Source organism: Mustela nigripes, chromosome 4 (assembly GCF_022355385.1).
Source record: "Mustela nigripes isolate SB6536 chromosome 4, MUSNIG.SB6536, whole genome shotgun sequence".
Lineage (NCBI taxonomy): Eukaryota > Metazoa > Chordata > Mammalia > Carnivora > Mustelidae > Mustela > Mustela nigripes.
In genome coordinates this window covers 125,375,886-125,397,118 of record NC_081560.1, presented here as the reverse complement: position 1 = coordinate 125,397,118, position 21,233 = coordinate 125,375,886, and the positions used below count along the sequence as shown (strand labels likewise).

The 21,233-nt window shown below is 35.2% G+C and overlaps 1 protein-coding gene across 3 annotated transcripts in view; it reads left to right on the top strand.

The window, feature by feature from the left end:
- Positions 1 to 21,233, top strand: part of IPMK (inositol polyphosphate multikinase) — a 48,433-nt gene that overhangs the window by 18,624 nt on the left and 8,576 nt on the right. For 2 of the 3 annotated variants that reach the window (XM_059397438.1, XM_059397437.1), the window contains exons 5-6: positions 2,043 to 2,139; positions 10,806 to 10,978. In XM_059397438.1, coding sequence (XP_059253421.1) covers positions 2,043 to 2,139; positions 10,806 to 10,978 — 270 coding nt within the window. The remainder of the gene's footprint in view (positions 1 to 2,042; positions 2,140 to 10,805; positions 10,979 to 21,233) is intronic. The other variant, XM_059397439.1, reaches the window with a different exon arrangement.

The window sequence follows — 21,233 nt, the reverse complement described above, 5'->3', positions numbered from 1 at the left end:
GGAGCTGGCTGGACACAGGACTTGATCTCACGAGCCATGGGATCAGGACCTGAGCTAAATCTAAGAGTTGGATGCTTAACCTACTGAGCTACCCATGTGCCCCTGGGAAGGGATATATTTTTAACCACTGATTCTGTTTTTTAATATCTTGACTTTTCTGTCATTGTGATAGTAAAATATAGTTGGATTACATACAACTTCTTTTATATTCCTAATATTATTTGCTTATTTGTTGCTTCTGTCTTTTTGTTGATCAGTTTGGCCCCCAGCAGCATCTTTTTTTTTTTTTTTTTTGGTCCCTGGCATTTTTAGAGTGTAATGGTAGGGGAAGGGAGAGGATGACAGAGTTTTTACAATTCAGTAGTTAGATTTTCTTTTACTCTCCCTGTTTCAGTATAGTAACTCTGTCTTCATCTGTGAGAAACAAAGAGAACCTTTGGTTCAGATCTTCAGAGTAGACCTTTATGAAGCCCAAACATTACAGCTCAGTTTAACGCTTTTGGTTCCCTCTTTATTTCAGACCCCTACGAGTTTCCTTTTCTCTTCCTTGGGAGCTCAGGTATACATTTAAGAAAATGTTTATTATATTTTATCCTACATTTTTCCAGGTAGAAAGTTTTTTTTTTTTGTTTTTTGTTTTTTTTTAATCATCTCTCCCTCCTCCCATATTTAAGTAAGAAGAGAAAGTTTACCTTTTATATATACTCTTCCAGTACTTTTATCTTTTTTACTTAAAAATATATCATGGATTTTAAGTCCATATCAACATAGATATATACTTGGTTCCTCCATCCTGTTGTTATGTCTTCATGAACACTGTGCCCTCACTGATGTTATGCCAGGAACAAAAGGTTGGTAAGGTATACCCTTCCCTTACTTACCTTGGCCTAGAGTTGACTAATACCATTTCTGCTCACATTTCAATAGGGAAAACTGGGTAATACAATCTATCACATGGATATTTAGTGAGTCAGCCACACTTGAGTTTATTTTGTAGAATTGTTTTATGTATAACTACTAGACATGAATATGGCTTGACAAATAGAATTGTAATACTGAGATTTCACAAATATTTTACACCAGTGAACTTTAATGGTTTTGGATAATTGGGTAGACCATATTGTGAGAATTCATTGGATAATATGTTTTACAAGTTGTTTTAAACCAAAAATATTTTCTTTCCCTACTCTTCTAGGGAAAAAACTAAGAATCTAGTTCCAGGATATGTGAACATTTCTAGTATTTTCTAGAATTATTACCGGTTATACATCAAGGAGTTAAATGACAAATAATTAGACTTACATTGAGTTAAAGGATAATTTTTTAAAGGTAAAATCATAACTCCCGAGTGCCTTTGTTAAGTCAGTTAACTATCTGCCTTCAGCTCAGGTCATGATCTCAGGGTCCTGGGACTGAGCCCTGCATCCAGCTCTCTGCTCAGCAGGGAGCCTGCTTCTTCGTCTCCCTCTGCTGTTCCCTGTACTTGTGCTCTCTCAGTCAAATAAATAAATAAAGTCTTCTAAAAAAAACCATAACACCCTTACAGATATAAAATGAACATGTGTTAAAGATTTTGGTAAACTCAGCAGATATTGAAACTGGTTCAAAAGAGAATCCAAAGAAGCACAAATTTATAAGAATTAAAGGGAAGTTGAAATAAGTATATATCTTCTGCCCTCCCATGAGGGGTAGTGGAGGGTGGAAGGAAGTGAGCTGAACTTCTTCCAGCCAGAATTTTTTTACATTTCCATGGACAAGAATTATTTTGCATTTGTTGAAGCTTTATCTACAACTTAGTTGTAAAATAGTTCAAGGACAGTGAAAGGCTAGAATTAGATAACCAAGAAAGATGTGCTCTAAACAATCATACTTTTTTGTTGGAGACACAAAGTAATCTTTTTTTTGCTTCCAAATGTATTTCCAATTGAAACTCAATACGAGATTATGATTCACCAGTATCATTTTATTTGAGAAATGTGTAGGGCAATTATAAAGCATTATAAGAAACTGCCATGCAAATGTTATATTTCTCTCTGTTTCAGGTTTATGCTGCTGACTGTACTGATGGTATTCTTTTAGAGCTACGAAAATATTTGCCAAAATATTACGGCATCTGGTCACCTCCCACTGCACCGAATGGTAATCTTTTCTTAAAAATCTGTTCTTTACTATTAATTCATGACAATGACTTTTTATTTTGATTTTTAAAATTATTTTTAAAGATTTTTTTTGTTTTCGAGAGAGAGAGTATATAAGCATGGGGAGCTGGGGGCAGAGGGAGAAGCAGACTCCCCACTAAGCAGGGGAGTCTGATGTGGGACTTGATCCTAGGAGCCTGAGATCATGACCTGAGAGTGTCTTTTTAAATGCCTTTATATAAATTTAAGCCTAGTTTTATACAGACAGAATATATGTGGTTTTCTTTCTAGTCTTTTCTTCACTTCATTAAGGGAATCGTACTTCTTTCTTTCTTTTTTTAGGATTTTATTTATTTATTTGAAAGAGAGAGAAAGTGAGAGAGCAAGCGTGAGCAGTTGTGGGGTGGGCAGTGGGAGAGGAAGAAGCAGATTCTCTGTTGAGCAGGGAGCCCAATGTGGGTCTCCATCTCAGGATCTGGGATCATGAGCTGAGCTAAAGGTAGACACTTAACTGACTGAGCCACCCAGGTGTCCCTGCTTTTGTTTTTCATACCCAGTTTCTTAAATGGTGTATAGCGTTAATGACCAATGGGAAACCTAGGTGGCTTAGTTGGTTGAGTGTCCAACTCTTGATGTAAGCTTAGGTCATGATCGGAGTCATGACATCTGGCCCCCTGATGGCTCTGTGGTCAGCAGGGAGTCTGCTTCTATCCCTCCCTCCCTCCCTCTTCTTCTGCCCCTTCCCACCACCCTCCACTCACATGTGCACATTCTTTCTCTCTAAAATAAATGTCTTTAAAAAAAAAATTAATGATCAATTTCTTATAATTGAATAACAAAATCTATGTACTTAATACTGTGTAAATTTATAAATGTTCTTTTTTCCTTATTTATTGGGCAATTTCTTTTTTCATTTTGAGTAGGAAAACCAAGAAAAATATTTTGTTTACATAACTTCCTCTGTCTCGTTCTAGGCTTTAAATTGCAATCTTCTAGGGGCGTCTGGGTGTCTCAGTCAATCTGACTCTTGATTTCGGGTCATGATCTCAGGGTTGGGAGATTGAGCTCCATGCTGGGTGTGGAACCTGCTTAAGATTCTCTCTCTCCTTCTCCCTCTGCTCCTCCCCTCTTCCTCTCTTTAAAAAAAATCACAGTCTTAAAAAAAAAAAAATACTGCTAAGTTTCGTGGTTAGAAGACAAAATGATCTATGTAAGGTCACATCTCTTTCTTAATGAATACTTGAAGTATTTGCCTTTTCGAAGCCTTTGACAGAGCAGAATTAAACAAATAGCATGACTGCTTAATGATTGAAGAATCATTCATGAATAAGTGAAGAGTTTCAAACTTGAGTGAGTTTGAGAAAAACCCAGAGGCTTGTTAAAATGCAAATTAATAGTCTCAACTCCCAGTGTTTTGATTATGCAGATTAATGTTAGAGTTTAGTGATATGCTTGTTAAAAAAAAAGCTACACTTTTTTTGGGATGTAGCTGCATTTTGAGAAGAGGGAGAGAAAGAGCTCCAGCTTGGGCTTGTTCATCAGCTTTGTTTTTCTTCTTTTCTTCTACTTATTTACTAGGTAAGGAAGTGTCATTTGTAGGGAATCATGGTATCTTCCTGGTATTCTCAGTTAGGTAATAGTAAATCTATGATTCCCCGGGTATTTAGGATTCTTCTGTATTTCAGTAATATGAAAAAAAAAAATGAGTGAGTTTAGCTTTTGTCTTCCTTTTTTCTTTTTTCCCTTTATTTCTTTCCTTTCTCTTTTCCCTTCTTTCTTTGTCTTTTTGTCCCAAATATACAGTATATCCTGATTGAGATCACCATATTACTTAAGTTACTTCACAAATCTTTATGATCATCTTACTTCATAGAGGTTTCCGTTGTAACATAAAATAATTGGATTCCATTAAACTTTGCCACTGGTTGCTGTTTAATTTTGAGCGAATCATTACTTGTCGTTAAAGTGACTGAAAGATTAACAGAGGTCGCTGAGGATGGTACTGTATTCAACATCCAGATAAGTAAATACTCATTTTTAAAAACGTTGTTAGGAAGGCGTAGAATAACTGAGCAAACAGCATCATTATTTTGAAAAGTAGAGTATATAGAAAGAATCTGGGTAAGAAGAAATATTTTAATTAAAAATAACATTTTATAGCTTGGAATTACTAGCATATGATTTAAATATAAAGGACTTACTAGCAATTAACAATCTTCTTGGTCTTCAGTACTAAATAGACATCTATACTAAAATAGAAAGAGTAGTTTGAAGTCCAAAGACTTGGGTTTTGTTTTTTAAAGATTTTATTTATTTATTTGACAGATAGAGATCACAAGCAGGCAGAGGCAGGCAGAGAGAGGAGGAAGCAGGCTCCCTGCCAAGCAGAGAGCCGGAAGTGGGGCTCCGTCCCAGGACTCTGGGATCATGACCCGAGCCAAAAGCAGAGGCTAAACCACTCAGCCACCCAGGCACCCCAAAAGACTTGGTTTTACCTTGATTTTTTCGAAATTTTGCGAAGTTGGTAATCATGAACCTTTTTTTTTTTTTTTTAAGATTTTATTTATTTATTTGACAGAGAGAGACACAGCGAGAGAGGGAACACAAGATAGGGGATAGGGGACTGGAAGAGTGAGAAGAAGGCTCCAGGCTGAGCATGACTCCCGATGTAGGGCTCCATCCCAGGACCCTGAGATCATGACCTGAGCCAAAGGCAGACACTTAATGACTAAGCCACACAGGCACCCCAACTCATTAACCCTTTTGAGCTCTACTTTTTCTTTTATAAATTGAAAATAATACCACATAGATTTGAGGAGTTGCATGTTATGTAAGAATGCTTTGAAAATTCTAATATTCTTATTTGAATTTCTCTTACGGAGAAGTTGGTGCTACTGGGATAAGAAAATGAGGTGAGGAAAATGAGAGGAGAAAATGTAAATAAAAGGGTGGAAAGGACAGGAATCAAACTGTATATAGAGTGGTTTAGTAATTGAATAGTTGCCTTGGTAGATTTCCTATTGTTTTTCAATTTTTTTGCTCTGGAGGAAGTTACACAAAAATTCTTGCACTGTGCAGGTGTTTAGCTTTTTTTAGAGAATCCATGGGATCATTTTTCTGTTATCCTTTTGATAATGAAACAAATATAAATATTTATATCATGAAACCAAATATTTTCTTAAATTTTAGAACACTGTGGTTTGCATTACTGTATTTTACGTAGGAATAACTGGCCTCCCAATCCACCCACCAGGTGGGTGCTTATGGTAGTTTTATAAATTATTTATTATTTTTCAGGTGCTAATGGTAGTTTTATAAACTTGATGTAGTTCTTACAGCCCAGAGTAGTAAAATGTAGAAAGTACTGCAAATTTGCTTAGCAAATTATTGTAACTTAAGTGAAGTGTAAGATCATGCTGACCAATAAGGTTTGTTCCTTTTGATTTTTTATGATAGCTTTATTAAGATATAATTTATGTATCATAAAACCCACTCATTTAAAGTATACAATTCGGTAGTTCTTAGTATATTCATAGAGCTATAAAATCATCACCATTAGCTAATTTTAGAACATGACCAATAGATTTTTTTTTAAGTTAAAACATTTATAAATTATCTTTGAAGATTTTGAGTTACATATATTAAATCTCATCCTTATCTATATAAACATATGATGCCTAGGATATATACCATCAAAAAGATTTTATTGATAGTTATCTAGGGAGATAGAAAAGTATATCTTTAGTGGGTTTGAGCAAATTGAGAGTTTTTAAATGTACTTTCCAGCTTGATTAATTGTTAGGTGTCTGGATCTAGCTACTAGTCAAATTTTAGGAAGCATGCACTGAAATAAGCTCCTATACACTTAGGTCAAATTTGGAAGCTCAAGGTCTCTGCCTGTGATTCTTTCTACTTTCAGATTATCTTGCCTTTAGAAATGACCAATGATTGCAGTTGAAAGCAGAAGCAAAAGGTCTTCTCTGTTTTTCCATATGGCTTCCTGGTTGGGCGGGGGCTCCTCATCTGGCCTTTTCTCCTTTTTTGAGAGGTTCAGAAATGAAGATAGTAATTAATACCTACTGGACTTTCTGGAGATGGTGGGGAAGAATTTGATGAAACTTGGAACCCATATTCTCATAATTTATACAATCAGTAATATTTAGTATAAGAGCATCTAAATAACTCTTCCTTCAACTCCCTGAATGCCCTCTCCCTAGTCCTTCCTTTAAAGAAATTAATTATCTTTACTCTTTAGTTATATGTAGGTCTTTCAGTTTTTCTACACTATTTCAAATGTTTCTACTTTTTTCTCTTTGATACTGGGAATTTTCTGCCCCTTTCTTAGGGTGTCAGGAATATATTACAGCAGTAGAAAATTTGCTATAGGAACTTTTTATGCATAAGTTATTACAAAGCAATGTTTTACATTTAATTTATATTAAAGGTAATTATATTTAATTATACATATTTAATTAGAAAATATATTTAAAATAGGAAGCTTCCTTCAGCCATAGTAACCTTGGGTAATCTTACACTGTCGTCAACAGCATGAAGTATATAATATTTTGAGCATGCTAAACATGTCATTGGTAAAGCCATTGAGAAATTTTACTTAGTAATCTGCTTATAACAGCATGAAGTGCTGTATTTCTGAATACCTGGTAGTTATTTTCATGATCTTTGCCTCAAAAAATTAATGAATTATAGAAATTCTGTGTATGCTTCCATGAATTTGTAGATAAATAATGGATTTATCTCTTATAGCCATAGCCTCTTAAACTTAACTGTATTTCTAGTCATTGTGATCTCTTATAATGAGTTCCATGTATTTCTGAAAAGTAGATGGCCTTTTATTTATTATACAATTATTACAGAATATCTCCTTAGATCTGAGTTTCATAAATGCCAGTCCTTTGACCTCTGGGAGACTGGTTGTATCAGTATCTGTTGTCTTAAATAGAGGTTTTCAGAATTTAAAAAAGTAAATCTAGTTATTATTCTATCAGTCTTTATAATGTATACAACATACAGTTATACACATGTATGTGTAAAAATCACCTCTCTTCATTCAAAATCATATCTTGCAAGTTACATCATATTAAATAATCATAATTATTTTCCAAACATTGTATGAAAGTATTTTCATTTATTTCCTTGACCTTGGTCAGAATGAACTTAAAAATAATCCAGATAGTACTTATTCTTAGTCCATCCGATTTTTTGGATGAGTTTCATTTTTTTTTTTAAGATTTTTTTTTTAAATTTATTTGACAGAGAGAGAGAGAGAGAGAGAGAGACAGCACAATTAGGGGGAGCAGGAGAGGGAGAAGCAGGCTCCTTGCTGAGCAGGGAGCTGGATGCAGGGCTCAGTCCCAGGATGCTGAGATCATGACCTGAGCCAAAGGCAGACGCTTAACCGACTGAGCCACCCAAGGTGGCTAAAACCCTGGATGAGTTTTAGAACATATTTTCTGTTTACCTGAAAATTAAAAAATACTACTTCATTCTATAGCCAGAGGGGCCTGGCTGAAAAAGCATCCTTTGTTATCCAGTCTGTGACATTGCTTTACAAGTGAAACTCCCCTGTAGTAAAATGCCTTTGAGCATTTAAGTTACTAAATCTCAAGATTGACTTATTTTGAATTAAGCTGTATGCTAGTGAAATAATTTGCTAATCGCATTTTGCAGAAAGAATTAATATTCAGACTTTACTCTAGTGATAACCTGTTTAAAAAAAAAATCTGTAAAGGTGTCAGTGCTCAGATCATGTCCCATTTTCCTATTTATCTATTTCATTCAAAAGTACTTGTGGCAAGCTGCTAGATATATGACATTATAGCCTTAAAAAAAAAAAAAACCTGCATCTCTGAAGCAGGTTTTGATGTTTATTTTTACAACTAAGGGAAGGATAGAAATTACAATCTCAAATTCTGAGTTTCACTTACAAAAAAAAAAAGAATCAAGGCCAGGGAACTAAAAGAAAAACACTAAGCCAACTCAGCAGGTTTTAATTTAAGAATTATTAACTTCCCCTGGGGCTAATAATACATTATATGTTTATAAAAAATTAATTTTTAAAAAAAGAGTTATTAACAAGGTTAATAATATTTTAGCAGTTGTTTGGTAATTTGAGTCATATATCCCATATCAAGAACCTGAAAGTAAAGTAAAGAAAAACACATTTGGCTAGTTGAAATATATGTCAAATAAAACCCAAGATGCTCAGGCCTGTTTACTGAAGGAATGACTCAGTTATTACAGTGGTAGTAAGGCCAAATCCAAAGTCCCACTGGGCAGTAGGAATGAGAAAAGCAAACATTTATTCATTCAGCAAACATTTATTGTATTCCTACTATACATGGGATTTGCATTTGTATTTTCCTCCTTCCCAAGACAGGAAGAGGAAATAGAGATTTTATATTCTGGTTTGTAATCTACTCTTGCTTCTGTCATCTCTAATTATTACAAGAAACAGTTTATTGTTTGTTTTTAATCACTACCAAATTGGCAAGTAGAAAATAATAATCCTACACTGAGAAAAAGATGCTATGATAGTTAGCTAAGTTCACATACTATCTTTATACTCTCCTTAAGACTTTTGAGGTCTCTTTGAGTTACAGAAAGTAATGATACACTTGTGTATGTCAGGGATTTACTGTATTGGGTTCTAATTAGTTTTTTCTGATATTTGAAATATAAACCTTGTTACTGAAATTTTTATATAACTGTAGCAAAAGGATGGCTATGTTTCCTTTACTTTCACTCAAGGTAGCTGGAGATGAGAGGAGAGAATACAAAGGCACGGTTCTGTGCTGCTTTCTTCCCCATCATCTCATCCCATCCTGTGGTTATCTTTGAAAGCACAGAATCTTGGGTGGGTTCCAATTTCTTGATCAGAATATTCCCACAGTGCCCTTACTTTTCATTGTCAACAGTCCTGTGTCTGTGTCCAGACCTTTTGTTTTCTCTTACTGAACATGTCTGTTTTTGAGAGTCCTTTTTTAAAATGTGTCCTACTTCTTCCTCTGTGCCAGTGCTAGTTTCTTGGACTATAGTTTTTTGTCATTTTTGGGCTTGACTTCACCTGGTTCTACAAAATCATGACCTTGCCCCCATCTTCCTTTTACTAAGGGATAAAACTTACCTCTTTATTTCCTATCCTTTTTTTTTTTTTTAAGATTTTATTTTATTATTTATTTGACAGACAGAGACCACAAGAAGGCAGAAAGGCAGGCAGAGAGAAGGAGGGGGGAGCAGGCTCCCTGCTGAGCAGAGAACCCAATGCAAGGCCCTATCCCAGAACCCTGAGATCATGACCTGAGCGGAAGGCAGAGGCTTTAACCCACTGAGCCACCCAGGCGCCCCTGTTTCTTATCCTTTCAAGGAAAAGATTTATGCCCCTTGAATCTGAGTGGCTTAAAACTTTCACAAGCTCTATGAGGATTGTTCTCATTTTTGGTTCAATACAGCCTTCTTTGTTGTAATTTAATAACTATGCTTGGTGTGGGTCAAGGTAAAGGAAAATAGGACAAGTCTTTTTTCTCTAGTCGCCTTTTATTCATAAAAAATACATATCTTCTCTAACTTTGCTACTTTAGTAAAAAGTAGATAAAATCTTTTCTGTTTTTGAGAAAAAGTTTTTAGGAGAAATGCTTCACTTATTCATAACTGAAAGTTATGATCTCAGAACTTTGGGAAGATGCTTTCATCAAGTAAAGAATTTCTTTCCTTCCTTCCCTTTGTACCTAGACTTTACTTTCAAGCTAAGCTGTAATTAGTTCAGTTACAGTCTTTAGTAACTAGAACTTATAATTTTTTACTTGAATCTCCATTTATAGTAGTCTTCTGTGGGAAGATGTATGCAGGATGCCAAAGTAGTTTACAGATGAACTTTTTGATGAATGCTTATATTCTGAAAAGCAAGATACTTATTTTTCTTTTGAGACTAGTAATACTAGAATGTGTATTTGGCAGTGACCATAATGTAGATAGATTTACCTTCTTTTTAATGATTTTATTTATTTATTTGACAGAGACAGACACAGCGAGAGGGACACAAGCAGGGGGAGTGGGAGAGGGAGAAGCAGGCTTCCTGCTGAGCTTGGAGCCCGCTGTGGGGCTCCATCCCAAGACCCTGAGATCATGACCTGAGCCAAAGGCAGACAGTTAAACGACTGAGCCAACCAGTCGCCCCTAGATAGATTTACTTTCTTAAACTATGCTTCTGTTGTGTATTCTGTGGGAAAGATTTATTCCTACTATTAATTTTAAATGAAAATTTTTAGGAATTATTAAAATACTAAGAGATCTGCTGAAGCACAGATGACATAAAATGTATTCAAAAGGGGAATGCATTTTGAAAAAGCTTTTGAAATAATCTCATTTTAATGTCCTTAGGAACTTTATATCTATTTCATCCTTTTGCTTATGATTGAATATTAATTTAATCACTTCCTGCAAGAGTTTCTCTGTGATATTTATACTTGTTATAAATTTGTTGGTCAGTTTTTTCTTCTTCTTTCAGTTGGAATAATAATAATTGTTGACTCTGGTTTTATTTTAACCTTTTTCTCAGTTTTAAGATTTTCTCATTTTGTTTTCCTGTGGAAGTTATTTGGGTAGTAATGTGTTTTCCTATTACTAATTAAGGTTTTTCTTTAATAACAGATTTATACTTAAAACTGGAAGATGTGACCCATAAATTTAATAAGCCCTGTATAATGGATGTAAAGATAGGGCGAAAGAGTTATGATCCTTTTGCCTCATCTGAGAAGATTAAGCAACAGGTCAGCAAGTACCCATTAATGGAAGAGATTGGGTTCTTGGTGCTTGGCATGAGGGTAAGAGTGATTATTGGTAACATTTCTCTTTACATGTTCTTCCCTTGGAAAATATAGATGTTATTAGAATACTTACATATTAGAAGATAATATATTTTGGATTTGGGTTATTCATATCTCCCCAATGCAGGTAGAGATTTTAATCTCCTTTGTTCACTAATAGATGGTGGGTGTCTGGAGTTATTCTGACACATAATATGTAATTAATAAATGAATGAATGGCTGAACCATAAGACTCTGACTCTGATAATTTTGTTTTAAAGAAGCTTAAGTTTAGGTGCAAAATAATGTGATAAGTAAAAGTGATATTACTCGTGATTTTTCCATGAGAAAAGTGTTAAAGTTTATATTTTTATTTTTTTCTATTTTTAAAATAGAAAAAGAAAATTTAAAATTGGGTTATTTCTAGAGACTGTATTTTAAAACAGTTGTTTTATTTGCTCATGATTCTGTAGGTTGAAAGTTTGAGTTGGGCTCAGGTAGACAGTTTGCTGATCTCAGTTAGGGTCCCTCATATGGCTGTATTCCTCATATGGCTGTGTTCATTTCATGACTCAGCTAGGTCTAAAATGACCTCAATCTCATGTCTAGGAGATCATACTGTTGGCTGGGCCTTTTTCCCTGTGATCTCTCGTGTTCCAGCAAGCTTGCTGGAGCTTCTTCATATTCCAAGAAGGGAAGAGTGAGAGCTATAAAGTCTCTTGAAATTTACATTAGGAAGTCATTTGATGTGACATCTGTAGGACAAAGAATATCACAGGGCCAGCCCATATTGATAAGGAAAAGAAATAGACTTCAATTCTGATAATGGGAATGGAGAGGTCACAATATAAATGGTAGTGCACACAAGGTTGGGAAGGATTGTTGAAGCCATCTTTGCAAACAGTATGCCACAGTTAAGAAGTAATGTGGAATAAAATTCTCTAAATACATGGTATGCTTTCTAGATGTGTGGAGGCAAAATTTGGATATATGATAAATGATTGTTTACCTATATAAGTATAGTGGGTAGTTTTGAAACTCATCATGTAAGATGATATATGTATAGGTGTTCCTTTTGATTTTTAAACTATAATACAGAAGTGTTATAGATGTATTGTTAGTGTGATGGTAATAATAGCACAGTTAAATTTGGTATTCTGGTTATAAATAAAACCCAAAAATATACAGTTATTTCATTTTAGAATACTATAATTAAATATGGTTATATGGTAAAGAAAAAAACAAAGGTAATGGAATAATGTTAAAACAAACAAGAAATAAGCATGGAGCCTGATGCAGGCCTTGATCTCATGACCCAGAGATCATGACCTGAGCCAAAATCAAGAGTCAGACACTTACAGGACAAGCCACCCAGGCACCCCTCCACTCAATATTAAACTTATTCTAGTCTGGCTTCTGTTTGATCATCCCTCCAGATTTGCTCCTTTCTAAGGTCCCTAAAGACCTTAACAATCTTCATTGTTAAGTAGGTCCAAATGACATTTTTTCATTATTCACTTTACTTTGAAAAGCAACTTTCAGTGCTATCTAAGTTATCCTTGAAACTTTCCCTCTTCGTGTTCATGATACCCTCTCTTGGCTGTTTCCTAAGAGCACTTTCCTAAGACCACGTGTCTTATTTACCAGCTCATTTTTTTCTGTTTACTCTTTAAATGTTGATGTATTCTGCTCAGTTCCATTTTACTCCCTCGTTTTTCTTTCTGTTTCTTCCTGAGCAGTGTCTTTTGTTCTTAAATGGTTCATTTTTACTTACACTGGTTAAACCCAAGGTGTATCTTCTACCTCTGGTTTATCTTTGCTCTCCTAATCCGACATTTACTTGGATAATGTAAAGACATCTAGAATGACTACATTAAAAACTGACACACATCCCTCTTGCAAACTAACAACCACAACAATAGTAACATCTCTATTATTCCCTATCCCAGTAAATGGCATCACCATACATACAGTTTTACAAAGCAGAAAACTTGTAGTACTATCACATCTCAGAACCATTCATCAGTTCTATTGATCTTAATTTCCAATGTCTCTTGAGTCACATTATCCCTTTCCAGACTCTACTCTTAACCGATCTCTCAAGTTCAGTTTTGCTCTCTTCCAGTCTGTTCATCAAATATTGCAAAAGACATACCTAATTAGGACATTACCCTATTTAAAAATTCTTCAGTGGATTTCCATTACCATTAGGGTACGTATACAGGATAAATAAGACTCACAAACTCAGAAATCTATCAAAAGATTTAGCATTCTTGGGATATGTTGTTTCCCCAGACAAGTAGTTCTTCTGTTTGTATTTTTTTTAATAACAACTTTTTGAGATACAATTTATATATCCTTCAATTCACTTATTTAAATATATGATATGATTCATTGGTTTTAGTATATTTATGGAGTTGGGCAACCATCAACACATTCAACTTCAGAGTATTTTCATCACCCTCAAAAGAAATATAATAACTAGCAGTTGCCCCTCTTTTTCTTCCAGTCTTTTAATTCCCCCTAGCCTTAGGCAACCGTAATCTACTTTCTATCCCTATATATTTGCTTCTTCTGGACATTTCATATGAATAGAATTGTACAATATAATAGGTGGTCTTCTTTTTTTTTTTAAGATTTTATTTATTTATTTGACAGACAGAGATCATAAGTAGGCAGAGAGGCAGGCGGAGAAAGAGGAGGAAGCAGGTTCCTTGCTGAGCAGAGAGCCCAATGCGGGGCTCGATCCCAGGACACTGAGATCATGACCTGAACTGAAGGCAGAGGCCTTAACCCACTGAGCCAGCTAGGCACCCCTAATAGGTGGTCTTTTGTGACTGGATTCTTTCACCTAATGTTTTTAAAAGTTCATCCATGTTGTGGCATAGATTGGTATTATGTTCCTTTTTATTGCTAAATAATATTTCAGTGTCCATAGTGAAATAATATTTCAGTGTCCACATTTTCTTTATCCATTCATTTAATTTTTTTAAAGATACTATTCATTTATTTATCAGAGAGAGAGAGCACACAAGCAGGGGGAGCAGCAGGCAGAGGGAGAAACACTCCTTGCTGAGCAAGGAACCCGATGCTGAACTTGATTCCAGGACCCTCAGGATCATAATGAAGGCAATGCTTACCTGACTGAGCAACCCAGGCATCCTGTATCCACTCATTTATTGATAGACATTGGGTTATTTCCATGTTATGTCTATTATTAATGCTATTATGAGTATGAGTATAAAACTTTTTTACATGTACATATTTTTATTTCTTTTGATAGATTTCTGAGTTTGAAATTGGTAGGTCCTGTGGTTAAGTTTAACTTGTTAAGAAACTGCCAAAGTGTTTTTCCAAAGTTCCTGCACCATTTTACATACCTACCAGTGATGTTGTGAAAGTTCCAATTTCTTCACATCCTTGCCCAACACTTGTTACTATCTTCTTTTTTGTTTAACCATTGTCATCCTAATTAAACAGTATGTTTACTACTGTATAAAGGAAGTTATGAGAACAAAAATAACAGGAAGACAAATTGATCCAGTATGATCCTCACCAAAATCCAAACTGGCATTTTTTTTTTAGCAACTGACAATTACAACTTAATCCTAAAATTCAAGTGTAAATTTAAGGAGGACCCAGAATTAGTCAAAACAATCTTGAAACAAGAAAGAATAAAATTAGAGCTGTCACAGTTTCTTCAAAGCTTCTTCCAAGGCTACATTAATAGACAGTGTGGTTCCAAAAAAAAATTTGCAAATCATATATTTGATATGGGGTTAGTGTCTAAAATATATAAAGTACTCATATAATTTAATACAATCGACATCCCGATGGGTGTGAAGTGGTATCTCAATATGGTTTTGATTTACATTTCCCTAATGACAATTATGTTAAGCATCTTTTCATGTGTTTATTGACCATTTGTATATATTCTTTGGAGAAATGTCTATTCCTATCCTTTGGCTGTTTTTAAATTGGGATAGTTGTCTTTTTATTAACGAGTTTTATACAAATACCTGATGAGATATGATTTGCAAATATTTTCTCACTTTCACTTTCTTGACAGTTCCTTTGAATCACAATTTAATAGATTAAAAAATCTAATTAAAAAAATGGGTAGAGGAACGACATAGAGATTTTTCCAAGGAAAACATCCAAATAGCCAACAGGAACATCAAAACGTTCTCAACATCACTAATCTCAGGGAAACACAAATCAAGACCACAACGACAATTACCTCACACCTGTGAGAATGGCAAACATCAGAAAGACAAGAGATAACAAGAATTGCCCAGAATATGGAAGAAAGGGAATTAACACTCCTTTGGGAATTAAACTCAGCATCCCAGCATCAAGCCACTAACACTTTGAATAGTTTGAATGCGAGGAATGTAAATTAGGTATAGCTACTATGGAAAACCGTATGGAGGTCTCTCAAAAAATTAGAAAATAGAACTACCACATGATGCAGCAATTCTACTTCTGGGCATATATTCGAGAAAATGAAAACAATTATCATAGAGATACGTGCAATTTATACTCTAATGTTTAAAAATTTCCCTCCAGGAAAGTCATGCCTTTAAACAAACAAAAAAATCCCTTCTTATCACTGACTAGACTGTAATTTACCAAATATATCAAATATTCAAAAATATATTTAAATACTTTTCTGTTCAGGTAGTAGTAGAAGAGGTTTTGCAGGCAGAGTAACTTGCCAGTTTTCTATGCTGGTTTAGGATCTCTCTTTTTTTATATTTGTTTGTTTAGATTTTATTTATTTATTCATTTGTTTATTTAAGAGAGTGGGTGTGAGCAGGGGGGAGAGAGAATTTTTTTTTAATTAATATATAATGTATTATTAACCCCAGGGGTACAGGTCTGTGAATCACCAGGTTTACACACTTCACAGCACTCACCATAGCACATACCCTCCCCAGTGTCCATAACCCCACCACCCTCTCCCTGCCCCCCACCCCCCAGCCACCCTCAGTTTGTTTTGTGACATTAAGAGTCTCTTATGGTTTGTCTCCCTCCCAATCCCATCTTGTTTCATTTATTTTCCTACCCCCCAAACCCCCTACGTTGCATCTCCACTTCCTCATATCAGGGAGATCATATGATAGTTGTCTTTCTCCAATTGACTTATTTCGCTCAGCATAATACCCTCTAGTTCCATCCACGTCATCACAAATGGCAAGATTTCATTTTTTGATGGCTGCATAGTATTCCATTGTGTATGTATGTATGTATGTGTGTGTACACACACACACACACACACACACACACACCACATCTTCTTTATCCATTCATCTGTTGATGGACATCTGGGTTCTTTCCATAGTTTGGCTATTGTGGACATTGCTGCTATAAACATTCAAGTGCACATGCCCCTTCGGATCACTACATTTGTATCTTTAGGGTAAATACCCAGTAATGCAATTGCTGGATCATAGGGTAGCTCTATTTTCAACTTTTTGAGGAACCTCCATGCTGTTTTCCAGAGTAGTTGCACCAGCTTGCATTCCCACCAACAGTGTAGGAGGGTTCCCCTTTCAGAGAGAGAGAATCTTAAGCAGGCTCCACTCCCAGCACAAAGTCTGACACAGGGCTCAGTCTCACGACCCTGAGATCATGACCTGAACCAAAATCAAGAGTTGGACACTTAACAACTGAGCCACCCAAGTGCCCCTAGGAATTATTTACTTTTAATGACTTTCAGTAATTATACTATATTTCATTGATCCCAAGATGATGTGGATGATAAGACTGAAGAAAAATGAAATCTTGCCATTTGCAATGACATGGCTGGAGCTAGGATGTAGTATGCTAAGTAAAGTAAGTCAGAGAAAGACAAATACCATATGATCTCATTCATGTGAAATTTAAGAAAGAACACAGATGAACATATGTGAAGGGGGAAACAAAATGAAGGAGAGAGGGAAACCATAAGAGATTCTTAATGGTAGTGAACGAATAGGATTGATGGAGGGAGGTAGGTGGGGGGTGGGCTAGATGGGTGATGGGTATTAAAGGAGGGCACTTGATGAGATAAGCAGTGGGTATTGTATATAAGTGATGAATCACTGAATTCTACTCCAGAAACCAATATTGCATTCTATGTTAACTAACTAAAATTTAATTTAAAAAAGAAAGCTTTAAAAAAAATTAATTTTCAGGTGCTTGGCTGGCTCAGTTGGTGGTACACATAACTCTTGTTTCAGGATTGTGAGTTCGAGCCCCATGTTGGTGTAGAGATAACTTAAAAAATGAAAAATAAACTTGAAAAAAAAAGACTGATTGATTTAATAACAAGATTTATTGAGATATGTGTTACAAAACAGGTAGAAACAGAGTAGAGCCTGTAAGAGCAAGGGAGTCAAGAAAGGAGCGTTATAGAGTGACTTTAGAAAAGATGGTACAATTTTTCCACGCTCTCTGAAAGTAGAGTGCTCCTATGAAACTTTTTGTGATCTGATATGGCCTCAAGTGAAAACTCAGTTACCGTTAACTTATATGGAAAAGTTTTGAGTTTTCCCACACTCAAGAAATAACCCCTCAGGTTCTTCTGATACCTTAGGCTCCATCTTGCTAATGGATGCACAAAATTCATCAAGTAAAGCACAGATACTCACAGTTCAAAGGTATGGCATCCTGATCCTGGAATGCTGACTGCAGTTCCCTGTGAAGGAGTTGGTGGTGCTGCTCTTGCTGCTGGGGGTTCATGTTGCCTCTATAACAGTTACCTCCAAACAAAGGCTGAACACTATTTTCACTTTTTGCCTTTCTTTATAGAAATGAAAATCCTCTTTGGCCTCTTTTGGTTAGTAAAAACAGATACTAATGTAGTTCTTTCGTGAAAGTAAAGTGGTGTTACACAAACTTCTGAAAAGCAAGAGATATCCTTTGAACTGGCAACAAGGGAAAGTAAAAAAATTGAGAAGTAATGTGTATTGTGAGACAGGAGTTTATGTAAGGTGACTGAAACAATGTATATAGGTAGGTGAGGTGTATATTTTCTTAAAGTGTTAGATTTAAGAGAAGTAACCTGCTTTAGGACTTACTGGGTTTTTTAAAATAGTGTCCTTATGGATTGACTATTATATACATTCTTGTTTAATTTTCCAGTTTTGTATTGATTCTGAAACCAAGATGTAATTATAGGGATTTATTATATTTATTAGCCAAAAGTAATTAAAATATAGTGTATAGAAATTTATCTGAAATTTCTTTAAATCATAGAATTCAAGATTTTAAATGATTTAATTTTCAGATGTTCCACTGTATTTTTGGCAACAACTTAAAGTTTTGACAAAGAAATACTTTTTTTTTTTTTTTTTTTGACAAAGAAATACTTTTGAAGGGAAGTACTTTTTCTTAATCACTGATTCCTAGTTAATTGGAGAAATGATTCTTCTCTTTTGGTATTTATTGAGCACATTATTTAAAGATTAGACTCTTATCTTTTTTTTCTTTATAATATGATAATAGTAACCTCTTACATCTTGAATTGACTTAATAGGAAAGGTGTTTTGCTAAAGATATTATTTGTTTGCTCCAGATTTAAGTTCACACAAAATGAGCAACTCATATGGTGAAATATGATCTAGGAAGGGCTAGAACTTGCTTTTGCTTGGTTTTTGGTTTTGTTTTTAAGTGGGCTCCACGCCCAACGTAGAGCTTAAACTGTGAGATTAAGGGTCAGTCACATGCTCCCACTGACGGAGCCAGCCAGACTCCCCAGCTTTTGCCTGTTTGCCTGTTAATCTGCCCTACTCATGTCACCCAGCTTTCCTTTCCATTAAACTTTTTTTTTTCTACATGTTTTCAAGATTGGTGTGTAACTTTTGATTTATAAGTATCTTTGCTGCTGACCAAGACTGGGCAGTCAGTAGAGATAGAGAGTAGAGATGGAGATACTCTATTTCTTTCCATTCCAGTGTTAACTGTAAAATAGAGGAAAAGAGAAGATCAATAAAGGAGTTCCACTGAAACTATTTAACTTTAGTCTGTGTGTGAAATGTAGATTCTTATATGTGAAATACAATTTAGCTCAGATAATACACCCCTTATTCTAATAAGTAGAATAGTTTTTATTTTGAAAATCATGGGTTTTTTTGTACATTTTCTAGTTTATGGTTCACATAACTATGTACTTAAAAATTTGAAAATTCTCATTTTTTGCATTGATCTATTCAGATTATTAATTTTCTCAATTTCATCCTTTTTTATTGCAATATAATTGACATATAACATTGTGTAATTTTAAGGTATACAGCATGTTGATTTGATACATTTATATATTGCAATATGATTACCACCTTAGCATTAGATTAGCTAACACCTCTATCATGTTGGAAATTCTTATTTATTTAATTAATTAATTTACTTTTTTTTTTTTTTCCCAAGAATCCTCTTTTAAACCTGTTTATGTGTATAGAGAACATGAGTGGTTATTTTAAAACACATTTTGGATATACTTAACAGTTCTTATAAAAATAATATTTCCTGTAGCCACATGTAATTTTTGATGTTTATAAAGTGCCTTCTTCCATTCATAGTAACACTTTGCTCAAGATAAATTACACACACACACACACACACACTTATTTTAAGGATTTTATTTATTTACTTGACAGAACAAGAAAGTGCAAGCAGTCAGAGCAGCAGAGGGAGAGGGAGAAACAGGCTCCCCGCTGAGCAGGGAGCCTGATGCGGGCTCAATCCCAGGACCCTGGGATCATGACCTGAGCCAAAGGCAGTCACTTAACTAGCTGAGCCACCCAGGCACCCCAAATTATATTTCTTTAGTAGGCAGTATGTGTGTGTGTTTAAGAACATGATTGTAGGGGCGCCTGGGTGTCTCAGTGGGTTAAGCCTCTGCCTTCTGCTCAGGTCATGATCCTCAGGGTCCTGAGATCGAGTCCCACATCAGGCTCTCTGCTCAGCAGGGAGCCTGCTTCCCCCTCTCTCTCTGCCTGCCTTTCTGCCTACTTCTGATCTCTGTCAAATAAATAAATAAAATTTAAAAAAATAGTGATTGTAATTGAACTTTTCTCAGTTAAGTATAGCATTTGAAATAGATGGTAATTAACTGTAACAGACTAAAAGATATTATATCAATTCCCAAATCAGTGTATTTTTTTTTTGTTGTTTTTAAGATTTTATTTATTTGACAGACAGAGATCACAAGTAGGCAGAGAGAGAGGAAGGGAAGCAGGCTCCCTGCTGAGCAGAGAGCCTGATGCGGGGCTCAGTCCCAGGACCCTGGGATCATGATCTGAGCCGGAGGCAGAGGCTTTAACCCACTGAGCCACTGAGGTGCCCCCAAATCAATATATTCTTAATACTTCCTAAAAATATTTATTTAGGGGGTGCCTGGATAGCTCAGCTGGTTTAACATGTGACTCTTGGTTTCAGCTCAGGTGGGGCTCTGCACTTAGTGGGGAGTCTGGTTGAGATTTTATCTCTCTGCCCCTCCGCCCACTTGTGCATGCTCTCTCTCTCAAAAATAAAGAAATCTTTAAAATAAATGTATTTATTTTAAATTTGAGAAGGTACATTATTGTATGCCTCAAACTCCAAAAATTGTAGAAACATACACAGTGAGAAGTCACCTTCCATACAGGATGTTATTATTTTCTCCCCAGTGTATCCTTCCAGAGATATTTTTAACATATATAAATACTACATATATGTGTTCTTTTATCAAAAAACCTACTTTGAACATGGTTTTGTATATTACTTTTTTTTTCCATTTAACATATCATAAAGATCTCTCCACAGTGGCACACTGTTACTACACCGTGACTTAACCAGCTCCCTTTGATTGTTTCCAGTCTTTTGCTATTACAAATAATGTTACAAATGAATAAACAGAGACCTACATCATTTCACCAGTATGCAAGCATATTTATGGCACAAGTTCCTATAGGAGAATTGCTGGGTTATATGCATTTGTAATTTTGGTAGATATTGGCACTATCCCTGATAGGGAACAGTAATTTTGAACCAGGAGCAGTTTTGCTCCAGGGAAACTTTTGGCAAAGTCCAGGACACTTGATTTTTCACGATTTGGGGGAGGGCTGTGCTCCCCTTGTGTTCGAGAGCTGATTTATGTGAACTGTTGAGATCCTTTTTTCATTTTTTCACATAAAAGTAATCATGCCCTTTGTTCATTATATAAATTTTAAATACTTTTTCTCTGTGTCTATTTGTCTTTTGATTTCTGCTTGGCAAAAACACTATGAACATTTTTTAAAACATACTGTGT